This window comes from Atta colombica, unplaced genomic scaffold, assembly GCF_001594045.1.
Source record: "Atta colombica isolate Treedump-2 unplaced genomic scaffold, Acol1.0 scaffold86, whole genome shotgun sequence".
NCBI classification, from domain to species: Eukaryota; Metazoa; Arthropoda; class Insecta; order Hymenoptera; family Formicidae; genus Atta; species Atta colombica.
In genome coordinates this window covers 390,026-417,451 of record NW_017259579.1, presented here as the reverse complement: position 1 = coordinate 417,451, position 27,426 = coordinate 390,026, and the positions used below count along the sequence as shown (strand labels likewise).

The 27,426-nt window shown below is 33.5% G+C and overlaps 1 protein-coding gene across 1 annotated transcript in view; it reads right to left on the bottom strand.

Moving 5' to 3' along the window:
• The window catches only part of LOC108693038 (protein abnormal spindle), a 10,914-nt gene extending 2,464 nt beyond the window's left edge, over positions 1 to 8,450 (bottom strand). The window contains exons 1-7 of the mRNA XM_018201679.1: positions 8,404 to 8,450; positions 7,960 to 8,151; positions 6,543 to 7,830; positions 6,265 to 6,472; positions 5,155 to 5,352; positions 4,888 to 5,042; positions 2,213 to 4,741 (exon numbers count right to left, since the gene is read on the bottom strand). Coding sequence (XP_018057168.1) covers positions 2,213 to 4,741; positions 4,888 to 5,042; positions 5,155 to 5,352; positions 6,265 to 6,472; positions 6,543 to 7,830; positions 7,960 to 8,130 — 4,549 coding nt within the window. The 5' untranslated portion in view covers positions 8,131 to 8,151; positions 8,404 to 8,450. The remainder of the gene's footprint in view (positions 1 to 2,212; positions 4,742 to 4,887; positions 5,043 to 5,154; positions 5,353 to 6,264; positions 6,473 to 6,542; positions 7,831 to 7,959; positions 8,152 to 8,403) is intronic.
• Positions 8,451 to 27,426: the final 18,976 nt, after the last annotated feature.

The following is a 27,426-nucleotide window of genomic DNA, read 5'->3' as shown; positions in this document are numbered from 1 at the left end:
TATATATATATTAGGTGTGGAAAAAAGTTCGTGGCGTTTTTCCCGTTAGATGGCATTAAAAACGCCACGAATTTTTTCCCACACCTAATATATATATTATTTCTAAAGCTCTTGAAGCCGATTTTCATTCTGAAAATTTTTTTCTATCTCTTACAGTTTCGATGATATTATCAATCTGAAAGAAAAAAATCGATTTTTTTTAAGGGATTTCATCTCCTTAACGTGCGACTCAGCATGTATAATATAAAAAAATATGTGTCTCTTATTATTGTCCATAGAACAACAATGAGCTAAAAGCTCATTTAAATCGGAGAGATTCACTTAGTAGTGTTCCCTTATTAGTCACTTAAATCATTTTCAGTTATAATAACGAAATCGTAAAACGAAAAAATGAAGTAAACTTCCATGATTGATTAGAGTGTTAATAAATAACAAAATTAAAATGTTAAAAATAAATATATAAGAAGCCTTTTGACAACAGTTTCTTATGTACTTTATAACATTTTAATTGATTTTGTTATTCATTTATATTGTCATCAAGCTTGTAAATTTATTCTAATTTTGAAGAAACGAAAATTATCAATTATATAATTGAAGTTTTAAATTGAAATGAATTGTCATAATTGACAATTTTTATTTTTTCGATATGATTCATGCTTTGCTTTGATACGCTGTTCGTTACTATCTAACTTTTGAACCATGTGTCAACAGAAACGATTTTGGATTATTTCTCGTCCGTTTTACCATGAGTAGGCAAAATTTGACATAATGGAGTAATGATTTGAAGTACAGTCGAAACGTCTAAATCAACTTTGTTATAAATAGATAATATAAAAATTATTTTGCATTGATTACTGCATTAAAACTCTCATTAGTCCTTCATTATTTTTGTTATTCTCGAGTTTATATCTTAAAATTAAATAACATGCCCATTTCTATATCTACTATCTATGATAGAAATGAACATTAAGCATACATGAGCATTATTTATGGACAATATGGACTATGTTATAAAAGAAAGGAGAATTGTGTAAAAATATTTTATTAAGCCGCGCTCGGTTCGCTCAGTAATTGAAATTTTGAAATAAAAGTTACAAAAAAAATTTAACTATTTCTGCTCAACGCTAGTTATTTTAAAAAATTGTTCATGTGTGAAATTTCACATACGAAAATTCTAACGTGTAAAGTAATTCATACATTCCCAACAAAAGTTGGCGCCCACGTTTATAAATACAAAGTTACCTCCCCTTTCCCATTTTTAAAACTTATTTTGAGAATTGTAAGTTTGTGCTGCATTTTGCTTAAATATTGAAATCGTAATATGAAAAATACACTAAAAAATACAAAAAAAAACAATTTTTGAATCAACTCCTATTTTTTTCTTAATTTTTAAAAATTGTACTAGGTTGTGCTAACATTGTGCTATAGTATTACCTTAAATAATAATAATAATAGAAGTTTTATGACTAAAATAATTTTTGACAATTCTGAATATAATTTATGTTTACATTCGCATAAGTTTTTCAAACAGTAAAAATTACATATATTAGTAAAATTACATATTTCAGTTGTATACTAGATTAACACAAGTCAACACAATCTTTGAAATCCTCAGTACAATATGGTTTTAAAAAGGCATTTTTTACTCTTGTGCCCTAATATAGCGCGCAAGAATAAAGTCTTATGCTAAGATAGCACAACTTACAATTAGATATGCAGTTTTATTTTAGCTATTTGAATAACTGATACGAATATAAACGTTAGTTGTATTCAGAATTGTCAAAAATTATTTTTATTATAATTTTTTTCTTTTTCTTTTATCATTATTTAAAAGTAAGATTTTAGTATCAATGTTAGCACAATTTTAAAAAATTGAAGAAAAAATGCAAAAGGAAGAGGCTGATTTAAAAATCGTTTTAAAAACTTTGTTAATCTCTTATATTACAATTTTAATATTCGGGTAGCACAATTCTCAAAATAAGTAAATTCTAAAAATAAGGGGTTATAAGTTCATATAGATTTTATAAATTATTTATTTATTATTGATAAATAAGAGAAAAATCAATTATTTAGAAAATGATACGTAAAAAATAGCATTAGAAAAATAAATTTTTTTCTTCATCCAAACTCTTCTTTATGTCTTTTTAAAACATCATTGTCACTAATAACGCTTAATCATGCAGTATTATTCCTCAAATGAGAATGAATTTACCTAAGCTATACAAACAAGTGAGCAGCATCCCAACGCTGTTGCAGCTGCGCAATACATTGATCTTCTTTTGCCAATAGTCGCTGCTCGTGAGTTTCGTGGTAATCACCTGGATAGTTCCTCCACATTCATCTTGAATTTTTGTAGCAAGTAAAGCAATATCATTTACATGGCATTGCATTTCACGTTCTGTTTTCTTTCTCTTATAACGACGCTGCAACATGATTGTTGCTTGGCGTAAAGACAGATAACGCAATCTCTCTTCTCTACCAACGATGTAAGCTCGCCAGTAGGCTTGGATGACCATCGCAGCATACTTACTAGCTTCGTATCTCCGTATTGCAACTTTCATTCTGTAGCACGATTGAATGACTATTGTAGCTTGACGCAATGCGACGAATCGTTTCCTTGCTGTCAGAACTCTCCAGCGTGCTTGCACGACAATAACCGCGCGAGTTAACAAATACTCTCTCCTCATGATGCGAGCGGCTTTCTTTGCACGCCATCTTCTTTGTATCTCTAATACGTGGACCATGAACCGTTTATACTCGCTCCTCGTTTTGATCATTCGCCACCAAGATTGAATAATAACGCATGCTTTCCTCTTCGTTAAATATCGCTGTTGATCCACGTGAGCTAAGACACGTCGATACCAGTAAATCTGTAAAAAAACAGCGCTCTTGCAAAGCTGTAAGTACCTTCTCCGTTCTTGATAAGCTTCCGTAATGTTGCGCCACCAGTTTTGTATTCGTGTTGCAGCACCTCTCATTTTTAAGTAATGTCGTCGGATGGCCCTCGCTGAATTGGCACGGCGATACCATGATTGTATCAGCAAAGCTGCTTGTTGCTGCTTCAAATAATCTCTCCTAATTGTTTTCGCCCGCCAATTCTTCTGTATAATATATGCTACTTTCTGCAGCTGCAGGAATTCCAAGTGTTGATGTCTCATAAGCACGAGTCTACGCCACCAACGTTGCAATTTCAGGCAAGAATATTTCTGAAGTTTATACCTATGTGAATACATTGCGGCTCTCCACCACGTTTGTATTTTCAAACAGGCGACTTCTCGTTTGCGCATTTGATATTTATTCCACGTTCTCTGAATGAGAATGATATTCTTTCGATAGAGAAAGAACTTCTTTCTGTTGAGCATACTCAGCCACCATCTCTCAATGTTATGCACGGCAGCTCTCTTGTGCAGAAAATCATTGCGTGCTTTTCGCACCAACAAATGTTGCCTCCACCAAGTTTGAATGATACAAGAGCTCTCTCTGCTGCAAAGAAACCATTCACGATGTTTCTGCATGGCTTTCACAGACCTCCACCAGGATTGCACTATCTTGGTAGCATCTCTTAGCATAAGATATTTAGAACGTTGCAATTTCATTACTCGCGTTGCTCTCCAATGGATTTGAATCGTTAATGCAGCATTCTTTAGATTGTAATACAGACTTTGTTGCATCTGCATTAACAATGTAGCTTTCCATCTTCTTTGCAACACAATCACCGCTTTATGTCTCTTTCTTAGCTCTTGCATCTTCGTACTTTTTCTCACCTGTTTCCACCATCTCTGAATTTGTATCGTGGCTGCTCTGATGCATAAGTACCGTTTGCGTTCCTCAAGATTACCGTCAGTTTCGATCACGTGCAATGACTGTGTCTGTTTGCACCTCCACATACGTTGGATTACTGTTGCAGCCAGATTTTTACGTGCGCGTAGGAAGTTTCTCACATAAATGTACCAGAGTTGCGCCCGCCACCACTTCTGGATCACACGAACCGCTCGATCAAATCGCGGCGCCTGATACTTGTGAATGATTTGCCACAGAAGCGACAGAGTCTTCTCGCAATGGCCATCGACAATGCTTTTCGCGTCTATATTGCCCTCCAGGATATAGCCAACCTGACACAAAGCATTTAATGCCATATCTACGTTGTGTATCTTCTGGAGACGCGATATTGCTGGTACCCGACAACGTTGGGTCAATCCCTGAGTACCGGTAATTAGCTCCATTACGCGACAAAGTCGCACACCATCACGTAAATCGTGTCGTATATTCACTACCGCATAATCATATTCCTCGATGTAGGTTTGTCGATAAGTAAGCACATAATTATGACCACGTAGCATTCTAGTCACATCGCCGATACCACTCAGAAGCTCGCGTGAGAAGCTTAGCAAAATTTCACGACTTTCCTTGTACTGCGCGCGTTTATGAAATAGACATGGATCGTGGCCGATTAACTTATGTTGCTTGGCATAGTCCAGAAAATATATTAAAAATAGGAATTTTCTCAAACTAAACTGATTCAGCAGTGTAACAAACTTTTGGCTTGAGTCAATTTTATGATATCCGGGCATTTTCGTCAATCGTGGGTTCGAAAAGAATCTTGTTAATAAGAAGCGAGTCAGACCAACAATGTCATTGTTCGAGCGTAATGAAATATTTTCCTTGTATACAGTTTCTAAACCGATACGTAGCCACAGAGGATTATAACTCAGGAATAAGCTCAATATCAGTTTCTGCAAACCTGTAAAATATTATTCAAATATCTAAGATTTAAGATTTGTATAATCAAAATTTTCTTTGATCATAAAGAAAATTAAGGATAAGAAATAAAAAATTGGATAATTTTAAAGATAAGTAAGAATATAAAAAAAAATTATTTCTACGCACCAATATCACGATGAAGATTACGATCTGATCTAATACACAAAGTTCCTTTAGTAATATACATATTGGTACGTGAAAGAACTTGTGTGACTTCATCCCGTTTGAACATAACATTCGCGGCTTTTCGTAACGTATTTAATCGTGTATTCGTGTGATATCTGAAAAAAATTATAAATTAAATAATTGTTGGTTGACGATTATTTAAAATTAATTTTTCTATCGTTTTTTAGAAGCAGACTTTTTTATATTAATCATTAATATAATGCACACCTAGCGGATACAGCCTCTTTGGTTTCAGCCAATACAGTATCTTTTTGTGCTTTGTATGTTTGCCATACTTTGCCGATGTCTACTATGGCAGTTTCAATGTCAACAGATAAGTCCTCTGGCGAAGATAGTAGAGCATTCAACCACTTTGTAAACGCCAATTCTTGCTGCAGCAGCCACGGCTCGTTAAAGTATACTGTACTATAATAAAATAATAAACATGTTCAGATAATCAGAATCAATTTTTTAGTCTGCAGTTGGACATTAATAATTAATAATTTACATTAATAAAAGGGTAACGATTTTTAAAATTTAATTTTGTAAATAATAAAAAAAATTAAAAACGATTATAAACAACTAAAAGTTCTATAATTTATACAAGATGTCATATAATATTATACAAAATGTTCTCGGGTTAAACTTAAACCTCAAACTCAAAATATTTGAATTTATTTTTTTGACTTAAAAAAAAAAACCAAAATTTCTTCTGGAAGTTTGCTCACAAATGCTTCGTTTAACAGATATTGATTTCTTAAGTTATAAAATTGTAGAAATGAATGTCAAAATAATCTAGGTATATTCCCTTTACTGTTTAACAATAATCAAAATGTAATTATTAAATGTTTCAAAATTATGGCTTCCAGCCTTCAGACAAGCATTGCACTTATTAATGAGAGAACAAGTGACTAACTGACATTGTATGTCTGTAATTTCTTAGCTATGCTTGCATTATAACTTTGTTTACAGTTGCTTATAGCACAATGGAAGCCTATCAATAATCTTTGAAAATAAAATAAGAGATATTTCAACATTGTTCATTTCTAGTTCTATAATTTAAGAAGTTAATATCTTTTAAACAAAGCATTTGCAAGCAGAGAAAAATTTTGTTTGTTTTGAGATTTTACATTCACATTTTTAATTTGGCGATTTAAACCCAGATATATTCTATAGATTAGAATCTATAATTTATAAAGTGTAAATTATAAATCAGAATCTGTTATTTACATATAATTATAGATTCTGAATTTAAATAAATTTATTAATATAAAATGTTCTCTCTACATGAATTATACTAATGAATTATACTAATGAATTATACTAAACTTAGCTTACTTTTTAAGAAATGGATCCTCTATTGTAGATGGTGCAAAAGGATCTAATCCACATGTTTCGTATATAAAGTACTCTTCTTCATTTCGTATTCTGAAACTCGAATCTCTAGACGACGAAGTACCACTTCCAGTATACCACTTTGTATTACGCAAAGTACTGAGGGAAAATTTGTTTATTTTGATTGCTGGTATATTCTTCACATCATTTTCTGTAATTATAATGTACATCAGTATTGATATTATTAAAAATACAATTTTTTTTATAAAGGCAGAGCTCACTTGCAGCAATGTTCACTTGTAACTTTTTTCTGTTCCTACCATCACATAAAGTATTATTTTTCATAATTCTGCCGATTCTTGCACTGTTCACCTTTGGTACCATCTTAGAGCAGAAATGCTTCTTTGGTGGAGAAATTTCGATATACACATCTCCGGTCTTCTTTGCTGCTGTGTCATTCCTAGAAATGACCTCAAAACTGAAGTATTCGCAATTAGTTGTTTGAATATTTGGATTTTTGTCTACCATAAAATGGTTTATGTATTCGTTAGAATCTGTTGGTATGTAATGTTGAAATTGAATCGGCGACGATGAAATTAAATCCTTGATACCAGTCATGAGAGAGCATTTATCAGATTTAATTGGTGACAAGTTATACAGACTTGTTGGTTGTAATACAGGTACTGTATTGGCAATAGTCTTTGCATCATAAATCATAGATGTATCAAAGAATTGATGACTGATATTGAATGTCTTATGCTTATCTATGATATGAGAAGTTATGGATTCTGTAGATTCTCTTCTTGTTGGTGAACTCGAAATTACATCTGTAGATGTGAATGTAAATTTATTCAGAAGTATGGAAAAATCGGATTGCATCTTGTTTTTATTACACTTCATATTTTCATGAACTTCTTTATGATGCTCGTTCAATATACTGTTGCAAGGTTTCCTTTCTTTAATGTATGTTGCTCTACGTATATCTTGTGCATTTAATGGAAGCAAAACTTGCGGCAGAATACTACTGTCACTCCACACATTTATATTTTGCTCGAACAAGATATTTTCTGATTTATCATGTCTGTTATAATGCATCTCATCAACTTTATAATCTTTTGTTTGCGATGCATAACTCTTTGTTCCATTATTTTTATTCAAAATATTCTCTTTATCTAAATTGTTTTCAAGCTTGTATTGTTTTATTTGTGTATCAAGATTGTTGGTCAAAGAGGAAGATAGGGACTGACTAATAGATGGAACTTCCAATATGTTATTTCGATGAGATTGTTTGCTTATTGTTAATGTAGAAAGACTTGACATATTTGATAATACACTTGATTTTGGCCTTTTTGTTTTGTTGCTTTTTTTATCATCCTTAGCTGTTGTTGCTATAACAATATCATATTTAATTCGCCTACTATCAGTAAGTTGCAACACATCTCGCCAGCGTCCTGCCTCCCTAGGTGACCATTTGATACATAATGTACCATTGCTATGTCCTTGAATTTCTAATTCAGACAAGCTTAGATCAATCCGACGTTTTACAGATGGTAGCTTTGTTACAGATATCTGTAAGAAAAATATTATTAAATGAAACAAATTGAATAAAAGGCCAAGTTATATCTGAAAATTTTTTATATAGTTTTTGTATAATCCTATACAAAAGAAGATTAAAAATATTTAATACATTTCCCATACGTTTAATGTCTTGTCGCTAGTGTTTTTCACATCTAAATAGCATTCTACATTGGTGTTTATCTTTGCTTCCAATTCAATTCTTGTTGCTGGCTGGAACGGGGCAAGTAGTACACTATATCGAAACTTATCCATAGACGGCTGTCTGATTTCTGGCGCAGAGTACGGATTCATCACATATAATCACTTGATAAACTATAATTCAGATAGATTACAGATAGATTATAAATCATTAAACTTCCAAGACAAAATCTCTCTGTAGATTATTCCATTAAAATATAATATTAAATATTAATTAAATATTAATTAAATATAATATTAAATATTAAATTTAACGAAAAGCGTGTTATGTCAAATAAATCAATTCTCATAAATTACACGTTTTTAACTTAAGCTTTACTTATTTTCTCAAAATAAATCTTTATACATGTAAAATGAGATTCATACTTATATCACACAGTAAAATAACGGACTCCAGTCAAATCAATTTGAACGGGCGCAAAACTAACCTACGAGCAGGGTTGTCAACCGTCAACCATAGACAAAGCGTAAAAGGTACTATGACGTGGGAGCGTTAAGCGTCAAGCATTGTGAGCTTACTATTCGCTAAAAACAGGTCACATGATCAAAATTGACGAATAGCAAGTTTACGATGCTCGAAGCCTTGACGCTGCCATGTAAAGCTATCTTAAGTCGCATTCAGCAAACTAAAGATGTATTCACATGCAAACGTCAAGCAGCGGAAACAGCAACCAATCAGCTGGACGATGAATGGCAGTGGTATAAAAAAATATTTTTTAAGCCACTGCACTTATCGCCTCGTTGATTGGTTGCTGCTTCCGCTGCTTGACGCTTGTATGTGAATGCATCTTTAGGCTGTATTTTTTGTGCTGACGTTCGATTTGAGTGTCAAAATAGGACACGTGATTATAAATTGACGAATACCAGCATCAATTTTGATCGTGACTAGTGTTCCTAGAATACAGAATCTGGCAATCGGCTCCTAAAAATAGTGGACACATATGCGCGTTTCTGCCGCATATTTGTACTAGTGCAACAAAAGATACGATCAACGCAATGCTACAACATTTTTTAACTGGTCAGTTTGAAAATTCTTTCTTTTAATCTTTTAATTCTTTCTTTCCATCAAATGCTTCAAAGCATTTATAACGAGACCTTGATCACAAAAAACGAGGGAGAATAAGGATGCAATATAGCGCGGTACGCGGTACGCGAGACAGAAACTAACTAGATAATTATAGGAACCGCACAAACCGTGCCGCTTGCTTCTTTTTTCTTCTATGAGAGTGATGTCCCATGCAGCGGATCGTGCGTAAGCAGATTCGCATATCGCCAATCATAGAATCATTCTCTTAGATCTATTTGCAAATTTCGCAATTTTATTCTGTGGATATGATCTAATTGATTGTCTGAATCATGTAATTAGAGCGCTATTTTAATTCACTATTGCATCTAATGCATTAAGATATAGCTTTATAATATACATAGATCATATAGAGAAAAATATAGAGAAAAGACAATACAAAGTGTCGAAGTGCAATAAAAAACTATTATTATAGTATAAGTATTCTTATTTGTGTGAATATTTAGTATCGAACTTAATCTAATCTAATCTTTTCTTGAAAGCTATATTGATTTTGTGACTCTTTAGAAAACTTTTTTGTGCAGAAAGTGCTATGTATTTGACTGTAAAAATGTATACAAAAAACGAAAACATCAAAAAGAAGAAAATTCATTTCTTTTGTTATTTCCCAATAAATTCTGAGATAAGAAATATATGGATTATTAATGTGAGGCAAATAAATGGATATTCTTGGCTTACTGTCATCAGCTTATAAGGTTAGGAGCATGTACTGAATTAAAATGGCGATGGTTACCTAACTCAACCAATGCAATTTTGCATCTCTTTTTCTAGGCCTCTAGTGATAATGACAGGATAATCCTGCGGAAAAAAGCGTGGCTCTCATTGGCTATCACCAGTTAACAATAGCGATAATTGTCAATAAAATGTTTAGAGACTCTCATAACAGCAGTATAGATTAATATATATTATATAGATATATCATTATATAGATGATTGCAAGATATATTGACACACTGTTAAACATATTTTTGCTTGTTTATACAATTCTATTTTACTTTATCTTTCATCTTGGATTATTTAAATAGTTTCAACTCTATTGTCGCATATAACAGCAAGCATTCATTTAAATTACGCGGCAAACATGGCGATACTTTTCTGGTTTTGACTATTAATGGCGGTCGGGCATGCGCGCGAATGCAGTGTCCAGATTAGGTGCGTTCGATAATGTAAATGTCTGAGATGCGAGCTAGCAGATGGCGAGTTTAATTACATGATCTTCGAGCAATCCGAGTGCCAAGAATTAATTCCGAATGATACAGAGTTATAAACCGTCCTTTAATGTTAAAATGAATTGTTTATTTTTTAAAATAAATAAAAAATACCTTATTAATTGAAAATTTCTTTCACTTTACTAAAAACTGATAATAGTCTTATATGCTAAAAATAGATCGTTACACATGAATGTAGCAGACTCATATATGTTAGGTGTATTTTTTTAGAAAAAAATATTACATTGCGAAATAAATTTTAGCAATTTGAAATTTATAAGTTATATTACTTGATTTATATTTGTTAGAGTCTTTAATATATTTATATATTAGAGTCTTTAATATACAGTTTTTGATTTTATTTCATTCTATATATACAACATAAGCTTTGATCTAAAAATTAATTAGCAAATTGTATTTTTAAATACGTAACCTCAAATTCATAAAGAGGAAAAGAATTAAAAACTTATTTTCCTCGTTAAATATTATATATAAATATTAATATAATACTCTATCAATTTCTATTTGATAGCATTTGTTTGAGCGTTTGTAGATTCAGACATTTGTCGCACTCCAACATAATTTTCACATATGAATTTGGTTTAGACATTACTTATGTCAAATATATGATATAATCTTTTTGTTAGATTTGCAAATGACGTTTAAGTCTTACGACTTAAAGAGACTTAAAAAGTTTGGAGCACTTGATAGCCTCCGCTATGCGGTTCTTTTGAGAAACTACGTATTCTAATTCTCGCAGGGCTTCATACAAAGTACTAAACTTATTGGCCACGTACTTAGAGATAGCTAAGTTGAATCTGTGGTGTAGGGGAAGTTCTCCACCTTCGCTTAGTATAGCGTTAATAGATATGTAGACACAGTAACCCAACGCCTTCCTAATAGCCTTGTATTGAATCCGGAGGAGTTTAATAAAATTCAATGATGATTTTGTATTCCAAGAGAAGATCTGCGAGCCATATTCGACCGCACTTTTTAGAGTCGCCCTATAGATGTGGTGAGGAGAAGGCCGGAGTGTGATTTTACACCGGATAACGATGAATTGATGTTAATGATTTTTTTACCTTTTTCAATGAAAACTTTGAACTGCAAATTATCTGTGAGTTTGTCATCAAGCAAAACTCCAAAGAATTTATATGATTGATTCTATAAAGTTATTAATAGTTAATTCAATAGTTAATTTAGAAGCGTCCGCGTGTTTTTTGGTTTGAGAAAATATAATATACTATATTTGGACTTACTAGGCGAAAGTTCCAACCTTCTAAGATAGGTGGATACTGTTAATTGAGTTCTGAACAGAAGTAATAGCCGCTTCAACTTTGCGTTGAGTAGAATATATGACGTCTGCATATTGCAGTAAACGGGATTCTGGATGGAAGTGGGAATTGATGTCCTTTAAGTATATATTGAAGAGGAGCTTAGGGTGAAGCCCTGTGTATCTTTAAAGAAATCTAATGAACCAAAGAACGAGCTATTAACCACAAAATTCAGATATCTTGTGCTTATTAAGTTTCCTACGAATTTTCTAATAGGCGCAGGGATACCAATATTATAAAGAAATTCAGTATTGTATTTTTAGCGCTTGTAGATGCTCAAACTTAGATTTATATTCATTGATGTCAATACAAATGAGCGAGTTTCTGACAGGAATATGGAACAAATGTGCCTTAAAACATTATTTGGAGACAAATAACCATATACCTCCATCAAGTTTCTTATCAGATATTGAACAAGAATTTCCGTATGTAATCATAGCGGATGAAGGTTTTATTCTGTTCACAAATGTGATGATACTTTACCCTAAGCAACAATGTAGCGGCAAAAAATTTACAGTTAAAAGAAATAAAGAAATAACTTTCTTGTAAATCAGAAATGTTTTTATTATTAATAATAAATGTTTTTTATATTAATTAAATTTTATATTATATTTATGGTAATAACTACAGATTATCTAGAAGAAGACGGATTTCAGAAAATGGATTTGGAACCATGGTTAGCAAATTTAATATACTCAGATGTTCTCTGAGATGATATGATCCAGATGATGCTCGTTGGATTGTACTAGCAATTTGTTGTCTTCATACGGTATATAAAGTCTCGAACGGCCTTTTCGAGATGAACTGCATTTCACCTTCTTCTTGGTTTTGCGAAATGTTAGTCATTAAACAGGTAAGACAATGAGCGATATGATTTTTTATTTTTTTCCTTATGGATGGGAATCAATACGTAGCATTTATGCCCTGAAACGTTTTCTCAGCTTCGCAATATGCCATCTCGTTGCGATATGTCCTAGTAATATTGACCATCGATTCAGGGATTACGAAACGCGGACGATCCGGTGCTTTACGGTATAGTCCGTCGAACAATTCGAATTTTTTGCTGTCGGCTAATTTCAGTTCGTTCGCTATGGCCTTTATAACCGGATCCTGTAATTGCCTGTATTCTAATTTCTCGAGTAGCATAGCATTTACGTATGCTATTGCTCGACTAAAGGCATCAACATGTAGCATATTCGTGCCTTTTCTATGCATTAATTTAAAGACAGTTTTGCAAACTGAGTGTCCATCGCGCGATTCTGAGATTAAGGTTAGCTATATTCACAGCACAGACCAGATTGCGTTGCAATCTGTCACTAATAAATTGAATTCCGTATAAGTAAATGTGAAATCTCTCTATAGCGCGGACCATTGCGAGCCAGCTCAAAACTGTGATAGTTCATCTCAGCCTTCGTTTGACTGTAATAAGCAACAGTTAATGTTAGTCAGCTCCGTCCCGAAGCGAACGGGACGAATGTGCCACTTCACCCACAAAAGTACATGCGACAGATTACCATCCACTATCCAATGAAATCGCCTTGAGAAGGGCGATAGAAAAACCCAGCAGCGCCTGCAGGATATTTCTGTAGGAAAGCAGCCGTCAGCAGAGAATCCTCGAGGCGTCTCGCACTCACGGGGAACCACAAGAAGGCTTATTCATTTTCATCTCATCTCCAGACGCACGTTCTGGAAGGATAAGGGAATTGGGATTAGGATTAGGATTGGATATTGGCTTGTCTATAATGCTGAGATAATCAAGTAATTAGATTGCCTTCTGTCTTATCGGAATAGGTCAGCTCTCTGGGGCGTCGGCAAATTCGAACTCGGAACAGTAGGTCATGAGTCGAACGTCATACGTCTGACCGACGCCCAAATGTAATAAGCAAGCAGGTGCCCATCGGATTGCTTTTGCATAAGGATCGCTCCGAGATCCAATGCACTCGCATCTGTGTGGAGTTGGATTTTCGCCGTTGGATTATAAATTTTCAAGACCCGAGATGATGTTAAGAGATTTTTCAATTCTTAAAAGAATTCAAGACAAGGAGAATCAAAATTCAACGTTTTTCTTGAACAGATTATATAACGGTCGTGCTTTAAGCGAATATGTTTAATAAATTTTCTGAAATAATTTGTTAATCTCAGAAAGCACTGGATTTCCACAATTATGGAAAGTTGTGGAAAATTCCGTACTGCCTCCGTATGTCTTTGACTTAATGCTATTGAATTACATGAAAATGTAGCCAAGATATTCAATCTTGGTTTTCAGGAATTGACACTTCGAGTAATTCAATGCGTAATCGTATTTCTTCAATATAATGAACATTTGTCATAATATTTCTAAATTTTCATCGACAGAATCTGTTGCCACTAAGATATCGTCAATATAAACAATCAATTTATTTATTCTAATTTGCGATCAATTAATTTGTTCTAATAAGTGGTTGAAGGATTTGTACGAGACGTTTTTGAAACTCGGCGGACGCGCCGCAGAATCCGAATAGTAACCTATTGTATTCAAATTGCCCGTCGGGTGTGGCAAAAGAGAAGTACTTTGTGTCATCCGTGTGCACCTTAATTTGGTAAAAACTATCTTTCATATCAAGAAGATTGAAGACTGCTTTATTTGCGAGATGCGATAGACACTCTTTAATAAGCGGAAATGAGTACTTCTGTTTTGCGACTCGACTGTTCAAAGGGCGAAGATCAATACATAGACGCATGGTCCGTTTTTTCTTGCGAATTGACACGATACGCGCGTAATAAAATAAGACGCTCGTTTTTATATCGCACGACAATAGATAGTTTGTAATTTCTCGGATTTATTTGCGTTCCGCCCACGCAAATTTCCGAGGCGCATACGCGTACGTGGAGGTATCCTTGAGGTTAACTCGTACGCAATAATCGTCTTTTACCGACGATTGGTCTAATTCTAGCAATAAATAATTAATTCTAGCAACAAATAATAATAAATGTTTTAACTTGGATTTAATTGACGAATCAAAGTTAATGGAGATTTCATCAATTATATTCTCAAACATTACCGATTCGTAACACGAGGCAATTCTTTGCAGCAATTCTGCCGGAAATAATTCTTTCTTCGTGTTCGGTGTTTTCGTCCACGGATTTTCCCGAAACGTAGCGGACAAATTATATTTATCGAGAAAGTCGCGTCCTAAGATTATGTCTGTTGATAATCCGGCAAGTAATCCGGCAAGATATGTAGATCTATGTGGAACAAAGAATTCGACAATTGTTCTAAACATAAACGTGAATTTATGGAACCTTGAATTTCAATATGTGCCGTGTTATTTAACGCTTTATAAACGCTTTATAAACGTTGGGATCGTTTGATAGATTCAAGCGAAAAATCTCGAAAGAGATAGACATTGAAATTCTCGATAGACATTGAAATTTACAAAAGAGATAAGACTTCAGATGTTCAGCAAAGCGCTGAAATTATATTTCCGATTATTTAATTCAGAAATTTTTATTGACGAACCCTTAATTAAAATGTTCCTACCGGATAACTGTCCTACCAAGGCTGTCGTGGAATCGTCTGTAGGCTGAACTGCTACGATTGGGTTGGTCGTTTTAGCTGGAATGATCACGGGCAGCTGCTCCTTTGTTTCTCAATTTCGGACACTCCACTCGTAGATGGCCTAACGCCTTGCAGTAGATCGCAGAATCCCTTTGTCTTACAGGTCTTGGAAGAATGATCTGTTTTCCCGCACGCTGAGCAGGTTTCCAAAGACTTCAATGCCTCGAACTGATTTTCTCTCCGTCTCCATTGCGATGGATGTGATCCGGTACATTTCATTGAGGAAATGATCAACGGAAACCACGTTAAGAGTGGCTGCAGTGGCTCGCAAGGATGTATTCCTGATTTCAGAAATTAATAACTGAATGGAATCTCTGGGCGTTAATTGGAGATCGCTTATGATCGCCAGACCATGAAATATTCTTGAAAGGACTCCTTCTGGACTCCATCTCCTTGCTTCTATCCTTTGTACCGCCACGTGGAATAATCATCGTTCTTCCGAAGCGATTGATTAGCACTTCATGGAAGGCCGCCTATGATTCGATCATGGGGCCGAATCTGAAATCGTATCACCTTCAGGCAATTTTTACTAAACGAAAGGGATTTTTACTAAACGAATGGTCGCGACCAACAATACCACATCGTCTAGAGCGCCGTGGATGCGTGCTATTTTATCCACACGGATATTCGTTGCCTCTTCCGGTAAAGATCCGATAAAGATCTTTTAGGTAAAGATTCTACGATATTCATAGCTATTTTTACGATATTCATAGCTATTTTATCAAAAGACGATCCTGGTGTATCGGTGATTATCATAGATTACTTGATTTTTAGTTTAGATTACTCGAAGTTTAGTTTTTTTTAGTTAGTTTTTTAACTGACATTGTAAACATTGTTGTATGTATCGTTGAACATCAGACTTTAGATTTTCCCAATAGTATTTATATATTATTCTATTATAATATATTTTATTCTGTTATATGTCTTTGTGATATTTCGTCTTGCCGTAGGTAAACAATGCATTTCTTTGATTATTGTAGGTCGAAGATCTTTGGAAGGGTATTTAACTAGCCCATTGCATATAATTAATTTGATTGTTGAATCCACAAAAACTAATTGCAGCACGGTTTTGATGTTGCTCCATGACATATTATTAACATAATCGGTTTTAGCAATGCTAACAGTTTTTAAATTTAAGTTTTTAGTGATAACCCGTAAATCTTTTATTATGGCGGAAATCTGAGTGAGGATCATCGTCGGTCCTTCATGTTGCCCTTTGCTAATAGGCAAGGCTGAATGGTAGTGTTTTTATATTTTACGATTTTGGCTTTATCTAGAGTGAGATCTCCTAAGCGAGGGATCTCGTTTCTTTCAAATAGTTTTTGTGAATCTAAGTCCAACGATTTCCCGTTGGTATCGATGAAATATGCAACGTTATCTTTTCGCAAAAATAATAATTCGCGAGAATCGAGAATATTGTTTTTGATTATTTGATCGTTGACAATAATAGGCCCTGTTTTTCCTTTTAATTTCTAGATTTTATGTTTTTTTTCGAGTTTTTTCTTTTCTTGATTTTCCTCTACATTGTCTTCTCATTTCTGTTCTTTATTCTCTCAGTTTCATTCTCTTGTTGTCGGAAATCTCTGGCTGACTCATCCTGCTGGGCATCCCTATTTTTTACCGTTTGGCTTTTATTATACTCGGAGAGTATTGCACGTTGTAGTCTTTTCTGTAGTTCATAGTTTGCGTGACTCTTCTGACTCCTTCTGAGTAAAAGATGTTGAATCCGTTCCTACCTTCTTGATGATAGTCTGGTAACAAGTCTTCAAGTAGTTCGTCATCTGACAAATATAATTTCAAATCCTTGTCTTTTTCGTCCTCTTTATCTGATTCTTCTAGCATTTTAGAGATCATTTCGGCATCTTTTGAATCATTAGAGTTCAAAGGCTTATGGTTCAAAGGCTATATGATTAATTATATTGCAGTTCGCTTCTTCAAGATACCGGATCGTAATAATGCATCGGCATTTACATTAGTTTTACCTGCTTTGTATACTACATCGTAATCATATTCAGCTAATTTTAATCTCCATCGTAGTATTCGCATGTTTGCATCCTATGCATTTTAAATCAGAGGAGAGGTGGTCTGTAACTAAAGTAAATTTCCGTCTATATAAATAAGTCTATCTAAAATGCTTGACGCAATACACTATGGCTAAAGCTTCTTTTTCATAAGTGTTGTATTTTATTTTCCGTTAGAATTCGCGAAGCATATGCTATCGATCGATCTTTATTTATCTTTCCTTGTGATAGAATGCCTCCAATTGCTATTCTAGAAGCATCAGTAGTTAGTATAAAAGATTTGGAAAAGTCGGGATATTGTAAGACAAGTTCTTCGCACAATATCTCTTTTAATACTTGGAAAGATTCTTCTTCCATCCATCGTTCAATCCAGCGTCCATTTAATTAAATTTAGTGTCATTTTTTTAACAAATTAGTGAGGAGTTTGGTTCATTTCGAAAAGTTTGATATAAATCTTCAGCTAATTCAGCTAATCCAAGAAATTGTTTGATATTTTTTGGCGTTTTAGGTCTTGGAAATTGCCTTACAGCCTCTAATTTTTTTGAATCGGGTTTAACTCCACTTTTACTAATTACATGTCCTAAATAAGTGATTTCAGTTTTCAAGAATTCGCATTTGTTGAGCTGCAATTTTAAATCAGCCTTGCGTAACCGTTCCATCAATAAATTATACTTCCTTTCGTGTTCTTCTAATGAGGCAGCATAGATGACAATGTCATCCATATACATGAATAATTCTTCGCCTTGCAATCCTGATAGTACTAAATCCATTAATCGTTGAAAGATGGCAGGTGCATTTTTTAATCCGAAGGGCATTCGATCAAATTCATGACCGAAAGGAGTTGTAAATGCAGTTTTATAATTATTTGCAGGATCCATCTTTATTTGATGAAATCCGGATGCTAAGTCGCATATTGAGAAATATTGTGTTCCGCTTAATTGATCCAAAATGTCGATAATGTTAAGTAACGGGTATGTGTCTCCGATAGTTTTTTTAAAGCTCGAAAATCTAATACCATTCTCCATCATTCCATTTCCCTTCGTGTCTTCCTTTTTGGGGACTATCCATGTAAGCATATTATACGGGAAGGTTTTACGATGCCTCCTTCTAATAGTTCTTCTACCTGCTATTCTATTTATTTTTTCTTTATGAATTTAAGGGAATCTATATTGTCGCATATTTAGATCGATCATCCGTTGTGGATATTTGGTGTTGTAATATATTTATTGCTGACAGCTTCTCTCCAGGAATGTGAAATCTGTCCTGGTTGTCAGTTATAAGTTTTGTTATACTTGTTTTTTTCCTGGTAATTCAAATGCTCTAAACACAACAATTCTGTAATTTCCGTGAGTCTATCCCTTTCAATTTCTTCCGATACAACTAAGTATTTGCGTGAAATATTTTTTGTAGGTTCGTTTCGATTCTCTTGTTCAGTTCTTTCTTTGTATTTTGACTTGCGTTTGCACAGTTCTATCATTTCTTGAGACTGATTTTGTATAGGATTTTTGAAGATGGTTTATTTCCTTTGGAATTTATATAAGGATTATATGATTACATTCTTTCTAAAAGTTCATTGATAGTAACATGAGAGGAATCATTTTGAAGATTATTATTTTTTGCGGGCATTCCAATCTTTGGTAATTTAAATTTTTTGAGAGTAGAGCTCTTTTCTTTTGACTCCGCTTGATAGAATTGAATCGCATTGCATAGTGAAATTTGGTTATTAACCTCCTTGCGATCGACAGAATTTAACAAGAAAGTATGGAAACTTTCCTCTGCAATTTCTGGATTATTTGAATTTTCAGGAGAGATTTGGTAACTTCCCTCTCAAAAATTTTCTGGATTATTTAGATTTTCAGGTGAGATTTGGTAACTTCCCTCTCCAAGGATTTTAAATTCTAGGATTTCGGATTCGGAGATGTGGAAATCTTCCCCTCGATGAATATTTGGAATAGAATTTTTTCTTGATTCTTTAATTCATCTCATTAATTTATCTTCGACAAATACCTCAAATTTTTCATTTATTTTTCTGTTGCTCTTGTCTCCTATCATAATGACTATGTCTCCGTTCATAATTCTTCATTATTGTTCGTTATTGTTATTTGAACGAGCATCGTTACTAAAGTTCGTTGTCAAATAATTCATTCAAGGGTTTGAACCGCAAGATTGGTACTTGTAACTTCTTCATCTAACGTGCTTATGATGTTCAAATATACTTTTCCAGAAACATTTTTTACTATTGTATCTCCTAAGTAAATTCCATGTGCTATTTTTAATTTCAGTACATATCCTGTCTTTACCTCCGGATTTCCTATTCTCACATAAAATAAAGATTTTGATCGTGGTGGTGCGATGATGGTTTCTGATGAAAAGAAAGGTATATTAACTCCTGATACATCTAAATATTCCTTTGCGTAATCGATTTTCGAGGAAGTCTGTTTGAAGAAATCATTACCTAATATTCCGGATTGTGAGATTAAAAAATCACCTGATATGAAAGATAACTCTTTCTCCAAAGAGGGATAAATTATTTCCCCCAGCGTATGAACGGAATATTTGTTTATGCCATTTAATTTTAGAATATTATTATAATTGACAATACTGTGTCTTTAGGTACAAAGTTGTCCTTAATATTTGACCCGGAACCGGTATCTAACATGAAAGCTATGTATTGATTCGCAAAAGTTACCTAAACGGTAGACACGCGACTATACTTGTCAAGGGATACAGTTACGGTATATATTTTTAACGCGTTTTTGCCTACTGGTTCTTTTTCGATATCGACAGGTGTGAGACTCGCCCCCTATGTCACATCCGACAATTTGATAGACAATTTTTATTTTATTAACTGCGTTATGTTGTTCATTCTGTTTTTCCCAGCAATTATTAGTCGAATGACTGGCTTATCACACCACTGACAGATTACAGAAGATTTATTCTGATTATTGTTATTATTAGTTCGATTTTTAGCATTATGCCCTGATCTAGAATATTTGACATATTGACAAACAATATTATTTCCCTGTAAAATATTAACGGATTGTCGTGCTTGAGGGTCGCGAAATCGAAATTTGTCAGCGCTGTGTCCGCGTTTCTTACAGATTTGACATATTAAAATCTCTTCTAAAATTAATTAATTTTCTACAATTTTAAGCTAAATGTATTGAGTGATTATATCCTCTGAATTGGCGGAACTGTCAAGCATAAGGGTTTTAAAATTATCTGAAATCTCCGACTCATTCAAAGAGAATCCCGCCGTTTCAGATTTAAATTCGGAAGATTTGAGGGGAATAGAAGTGTATAATATGTTTTGTGTACTCGATTTTAACTTATTCAGATTTTTTATAGCAGTTTTATAAAGATTTTCTACTTCAGATTTCTCATCAGATCATCAGAATTTCTCGTATTCATTCCTGTCTCCTAAGATCGCACTTATTACGGACGGGACCCCAAAAATTTATTTGGTCTGTTATGTTCAAACTCTTAGAGATTTTTTAGGCCGCGGAAACAATGAGGGAGAATGGAGAGAATAAGAAAGGACAGCTCTATTTCAGGTATATACGCGCAGAGACGAACACCTATGAATCGTACGCACCTTTCGGTCCTGGAATATGAGTCAACGTCCCGAAGGGACATTATGACACCTGTTCCGGTGAACAGTGCGAACGTCGGTCTTACTTTTTGGGTCAAGGAACTTAATCCTTTTGACCCGGGACTGGATCTCATGCGATCTTAGAGGTTAGAGGGAAAGGAATACGAGTGATATTTTAAATAAATAGAAGCTGAGAATTTTCATTTATTAGGTGTACAACTTTGCTTCCGCCGTTTTCCTATAGATGGCTTTAGTGGTAAGTGATGGTCGAAATAAATAGATCATAGACGTCATACAATAAACTTGGGCATCTGTCAATAACCCCATAGAAACATTAGTCGATTTGTGTCTGCATCATAAAGTTATTCTCGATTGAAAATGTCAGTTTACGAGCCAAATTCTCGTCATTTGCGGAAGGTTTTAATTTTTTGCTTCAATATGAAGAAATCTGCGGCTGAAGCTCATCGAATGCTCTCAAATATTTATGGTGAGGCCGCTATTAGTGAAAGAACGTGTCGTGAGTGGTTTCAACGCTTCAAGAACGGTGATTTTGACGTCGAAGACCGGCATAGCGGTGGAAGAGAGAAGGTTTTCGAAGATGCAGAATTGGAGGCATTACTTGAGCAAGACTCGTGTCAAAATCAAGAAGAATTGGCACGATCATTGGGAGTGACTCAACAAGCCATTTCAAAACGCCTCAAAGCCATGGGAATAATTCAGAAGCAAGGAAATTGGGTGCCGTACGAATTGAAGCCGAGAGATGTTGAACGGCGTTTGTTTGCTTGTGAACAGCTGCTTGAAAGACAAAGACGGAAGGGATTTCTGCATCGCATTGTGACTGGGGATGAAAAATGGGTTCATTACGATAATCCCAAGCGCAGAAAATCATGGGGAGTTCCCGGCCATGCTTCCACGTCGACGGCCAAACCGAATATTCACGGCTCCAAGGTCATGCTCTATATTTGGTGGGACCAGCTCGGCGTAGTGTATTATGAACTGTTAAAACCGACTGAAACAATCACAGGTGATCGGTATCGAACGCAATTGATGCGTTTGAGCCGAGCATTGAAAGACAAATGGCCGCAATACAACGAGAAACACGATAAAGTGATTTTGTAGCATGACAATGCTCGACCCCATGTTGCGAAATCAAGATATACTTGGAAACGTTGAAATGGGAAATCCTACCCCACCCGCCGTATTCTCCAGACATTGCTCCCTCTGACTATCACTTGTTTCGATCAATGGCACACGGCTGACCAGCACTTCTGGTCTTATGAAGAAGTAATAAATTGGATCGATTCGTGGATAGCCTCAAAAGATGACCAGTTTTTTCGACGCGGGATTTGTACGCTACCCGAAAGATGGGAGAAAGTAATGGCCAGCGATGGACAATACTTTGAATCATAAATGTATAACCAGTTTTTTACAATAAAGCTTCGAATTTCGGAAAAAAAAACGGCGGAAGCAAAATTGTACACCTAATATGATATAAATTTACATTTATTTAAAAGAAATATTATCGTTAAAGTTATATAAGTATATATATATATATTTATATATAAAACATACTAGAGTAATAGTGCGTGCGTGCGTGCGTGCGTGCGTGCGTGCGTGCGTGCGTGCGTGCGTGCGTGCGTGTCATTTAAAGTAGGCTGTCTCAAAGTCTGCAAAATACTCATTGACGGCGACAATGACTTCCTCATTTGACGAGAATTTCTTCCCACCGAGCCAAGTTTTTAAGTTTGGGAACAGAAAGAAGTCACACGGGACCAAATAGAGTGGATGAGGAATCATAGCCCAATTCGTAGTTTTGTCATTGCAACGGTCGATTGTGGGATGGCGCGTTGTCTTGATGGAAGAGCACTTTTTTGCGCGCCAATCTCGCTTCAAATGACTACCAAACGTGAACTATACATTCTTTCTGGCTGAAATTTGGCCTGAAGAGTGGATCTTTCGAGATGTCGCGTCATCAAATGGATTGTAGCGCCATTTCATGGAAATTTACCAAACTTATCAAACGACCCACGTATATATATATATATATATATATATATATATATATATATATATATATATATATATATATATATATATATATATATATATATATATATATATATATATATATATATATATATATATATATATATATATATATATATATATATATATATATATATATATATATATATATATATATATATATATATATATATATATATATATATATATATATATATATATATATATATATATATATATATATATATATATATATATATATATATATATATATATATATATATATATATATATACATATATACATTTGGCAACGTCGCATTTGTATTATATTACATTAATCATTATAAAAAGATTATGCGTTTCGCGGGTTTCTTCCGAGTCCAGATCCATTCTTGGAATGCCAACGTTTCGTGAACCTTGCAGTCCATTTCATCAGGAGCAGCCTGATACTGAGCTATTCCTCCGTGTCGTTCTCTTTATATATATTACACTACTTGTTGGAGTGATGGAAGGAAAGAAGAGAATTGTAGGTGAGGGTGGGGAAATCCTCATTAACTGGGAGAATAGCTTTCCATATTTTATTAATGTTATAGCCATTATCTCTATTTAGATTGTTAGGATGTTTTTATATTTCTATGGCTTTTCTATACTTTCTTGGAAAGTATGATGTAATGTTGGCTATTTTAGTTGTTTTTCAAATAGTATTTGATGTCCAGTTTCGATGTTGTGTTTTGATAATGCTGATTGCGTGACATGTTTTAACCTGATATCACGTTGGTATTCTTTTATCCGTAGGTTGATCATTCTCCCAGTTTCTCCAATATATATTTGTAGGAACAAGATATTTTGTACATTCCTGCGGAACTGAGTGGAGGTCTTTGATCTTTAGGATTTCTTAAGATTTGTCCTTTCTTTTTGAGTTTATAGATAGTTTATAGATAGTCGGATATTATGTTTGTTTAATATCCTGCCAATCCGATCTGTTGTTTCTTTGACATATGGGAGAATGGATAGGATCCTCTCGTCTGATTGTATATCAGAGACCGTTGTCTTGTTTGCATGTTTATTGATTGTTTTGATTATGTCTTTTTTGTCATGTCCGTTTTTCTATAAAGCTGTTTTCCATCCAAATATCCACTTCATTATGGACATAGAGGAAAACGGAAAACTTCCCTTTCTAGATGTTCTTGTCGCTAAGAAAGCTGTCAGTACTTTAGGCCATCAAGTACAGAAAACCAATACACATAGATAGATACCTACATGCCGAGTCACACCACTACCTACAAAAACAGTCTGCAATCAATTCACTTGTACATAGAGCTTTCACCATCTCTGACAAAGAACATTTACAGACAAAACTTAATCACTTAAAAATAGCCTTACATAAAACATGACATAAGAAAATGAACCAAAGTCCATTATTTCTTTCTTTTTCGTAAAATAAAGGATTCTTTTGATCATTTTCTTATGCTTCATGTGTTATGCATTATGCAAGAGTCTGTGCTCTCCGCTTATGTCTGTGTACAACTAGCCACATTAGGTATTTGCGTCCACCATTTTATTCCTTTTCCACTCCTCTGTCCCCATTCTATCACTGAACTGATGGGTCATTACAACATTATGATTTGTATTTGTTACTTGAATTTTGTAGCTCTTTTCATTCCATTTTTGTTGTCAGTTTGAAATCAGTTGGGTCCGAATAGTCGTTTCTCAAATCTCAAGATTGGTTTCAAATTTCAAATCTCAGATATCCAATCTCAAATCTCCAACCAAAATTTCAATGCTAGTGTCTAATCATGAAATTGAATTCTTCGTGACTATTCGTGACTGAGCGGGAAATGCGAGAATAAAATAAAACGTGGTGACTAATGAGGTTACAAAATATAAACGGCTGAACATTTAGAAAATTCATTTTTTAAAGAAAGTGTGAGGTAAAGAATTAAAATATTTATAATATATTTATAATATTTGTAATATATAAAATATTTATAATAACTTCCTGGTGAAAAAATTTCGCTGAAAATATTTTGTTTTAGAACATTTCAGCGAAATTGCTGAAAATTTCTAAAATTTCACTAAAAGTGAATTTTTCAGTTAACATATTGAAAAATCGTTGAAATTTCTCTAAAATTAAACTGAAATTTCTCTGAAATTTTGTTGGAATTTCTCTGAAATTTTTACTGAAATTTCTCTGAAATTTGGCTAAAAATGAATTTTCAGCAAAAAATCGCTGAAATTAAACTGAAATTTTTCTAAAATGCTGAAATTTTGTTGAAAAGTGTTTCCAAAACGTGAAATAATTTCAGTGAAATTTTTCCATCAGGAAAGGTTAAGTAATGATATTTTAGAGATACAAGCTATTCAGTTATAATTCTCTTTATCAAAAATTCAATTTTATTTACTATGATATATGATTGTAACGAATATAGTTTTTCAAAATAAAGAAAAATCATAATTCAATATTTATATATTATATATTGTCACTTTATAGTGACGCCACCTGCCCACAGTTGAACAGATATGGCAATCGATAGAGATGTAAGCTTTGTTTAGCCTTCTGTGTCGGTTTGTAAATTTAGATTATTATTTTGTTTCTTTTATTGTTTTCACATCATCTTATTCTCTAGAACAAGAATGAGAAATCTCACATATTCAGCCATATGTAAGTATTCTTCTCAATTCCTTGAGTGATATACATCCGTCGGTGGTCAAAAATCGGAATTAATATCATCTTAAGTAATATGTTGACTGCACAATTGTAATGAGTATCTGAAAAGAGCTCAATGAAGAAGCCGAAACATGTAATACATATTCTTATCGAATTTTAATATACTATATTATAGAACTTATATATATATAAGTTCTATAATATAATACATAGAGGAAAATCGCTGATACTGACATAGGTTTTCTAAAGTGACACCCTCTTATTTCTCAGAACTATTCTCAGAAACTATTGTACTTTATTATTAATACTAATGAAATCATGATCTGTTTAACTAACATAATAAATCATCATCTATTTAACAAACTCATAATTCATATATTTGTGGCTTGTTTTTATATCAAATCAGTTAAAAACGAATTCTACGAATACGAAAATAAATTTTTATGATTTTTTTTTGCTAATTGCGTGGTTTAAATAATAGTGATTTTATTATTGATAATATTATGTCATTTTAAATGCTTGTAGTTTCCTAAATCAGTTTTACTTATATTATTTTTCTCTTAATCTTTTCATAATACGATTTTAAATTTAAAATTGCAGCGTAAACTGCCACACCTGTCTGTAAAACAGATCATAAGCTAACTTAATCTTTATAATATTGTTTTATAGTGTTAAATAAGTCTATTGGGGCTGAAGACAAACGTGCATATATGGAAAAACTCTCAGAAAACTATTGCATTACATATTTGTATCTTGGAGAACAACATAAAATAAATATGCATTATTATAAATATAAAAATGTTTTATAATATACGAAGTGAAAAGATTCTGGGAAATCTTATATACATTCACTTATAGGTATTTTATACAGATAATGCTTGTAAAATAAAAAGAATTTGAATACATAGCATTACTGCTTACTATGTTAGTTTTGGATCTCATTTTCAGACGCTCATTTTTGTTTACCTTATGAAAAAATTAGTTATTGCAAAATTAGTTATTGCAAATTGCAAACAATATTATAAAAATTGCTTATAGAAGACACTTTTCGGTATTTTGTACTTTTGTTTTATTTTTACCATTTGTTTAAAAAATGTTATATAAAAACAAAGTGATATGTCAGTATCGGCGACTTGTTCCTCTACTGAATTACGTTTGACTTTTTACGACAAGAATTTATTTTCTTTGATTCTTGATTTTTTATTTCCTTTGATTTTTTTTATTTTATTGAGATTTTATTTTTTTCAGATTAAATTATTGAGAATCCACAATATTTAGCTGAAGAGGAAAATGAAATTAAAGAACTGTCGGAAATAAATAACGAAGAATATCCTGTTGATGCAAATAATATTTCCAATATCAGCAATACTTAATGAAAGTTCTTCATTTTTTTCTTTTTCATTTTAACGACAACGAAGATATTCTGGATTTTGTTGACAACGAAAATATTCCTGATTTTGATGACAACTTTGACGAAGTGGACAATTTGGAACCAGGAAATCATTCAGGAGGAAGAAATAACAATGATAACTCTATCATGTGTAAAGCTTTTTGGTACAGCTTTCCCAACAATTCTCGCTTCCCTCCTTCCCCTAATAATCACAATCAAATAAGTACATCTAATTCCTCGAATTATTCCCCCCAACATTCTGACAGTCAAATGTATAATTTTCGGAGTTAATTCCGATAATAATGGTAAACCAGGTATCTCCCTCTCTCTCCCTTACGGGAATATGGAGATATCGCAACCTCCGTCCAAAAAAGGTGTTAAAGTATTTTAGAGTTCTACAATGGAACTGCAGGGGTACTCGAGGCAATCTAACATCGCTGCAGATCCTATCTAGAGATTATAACGTA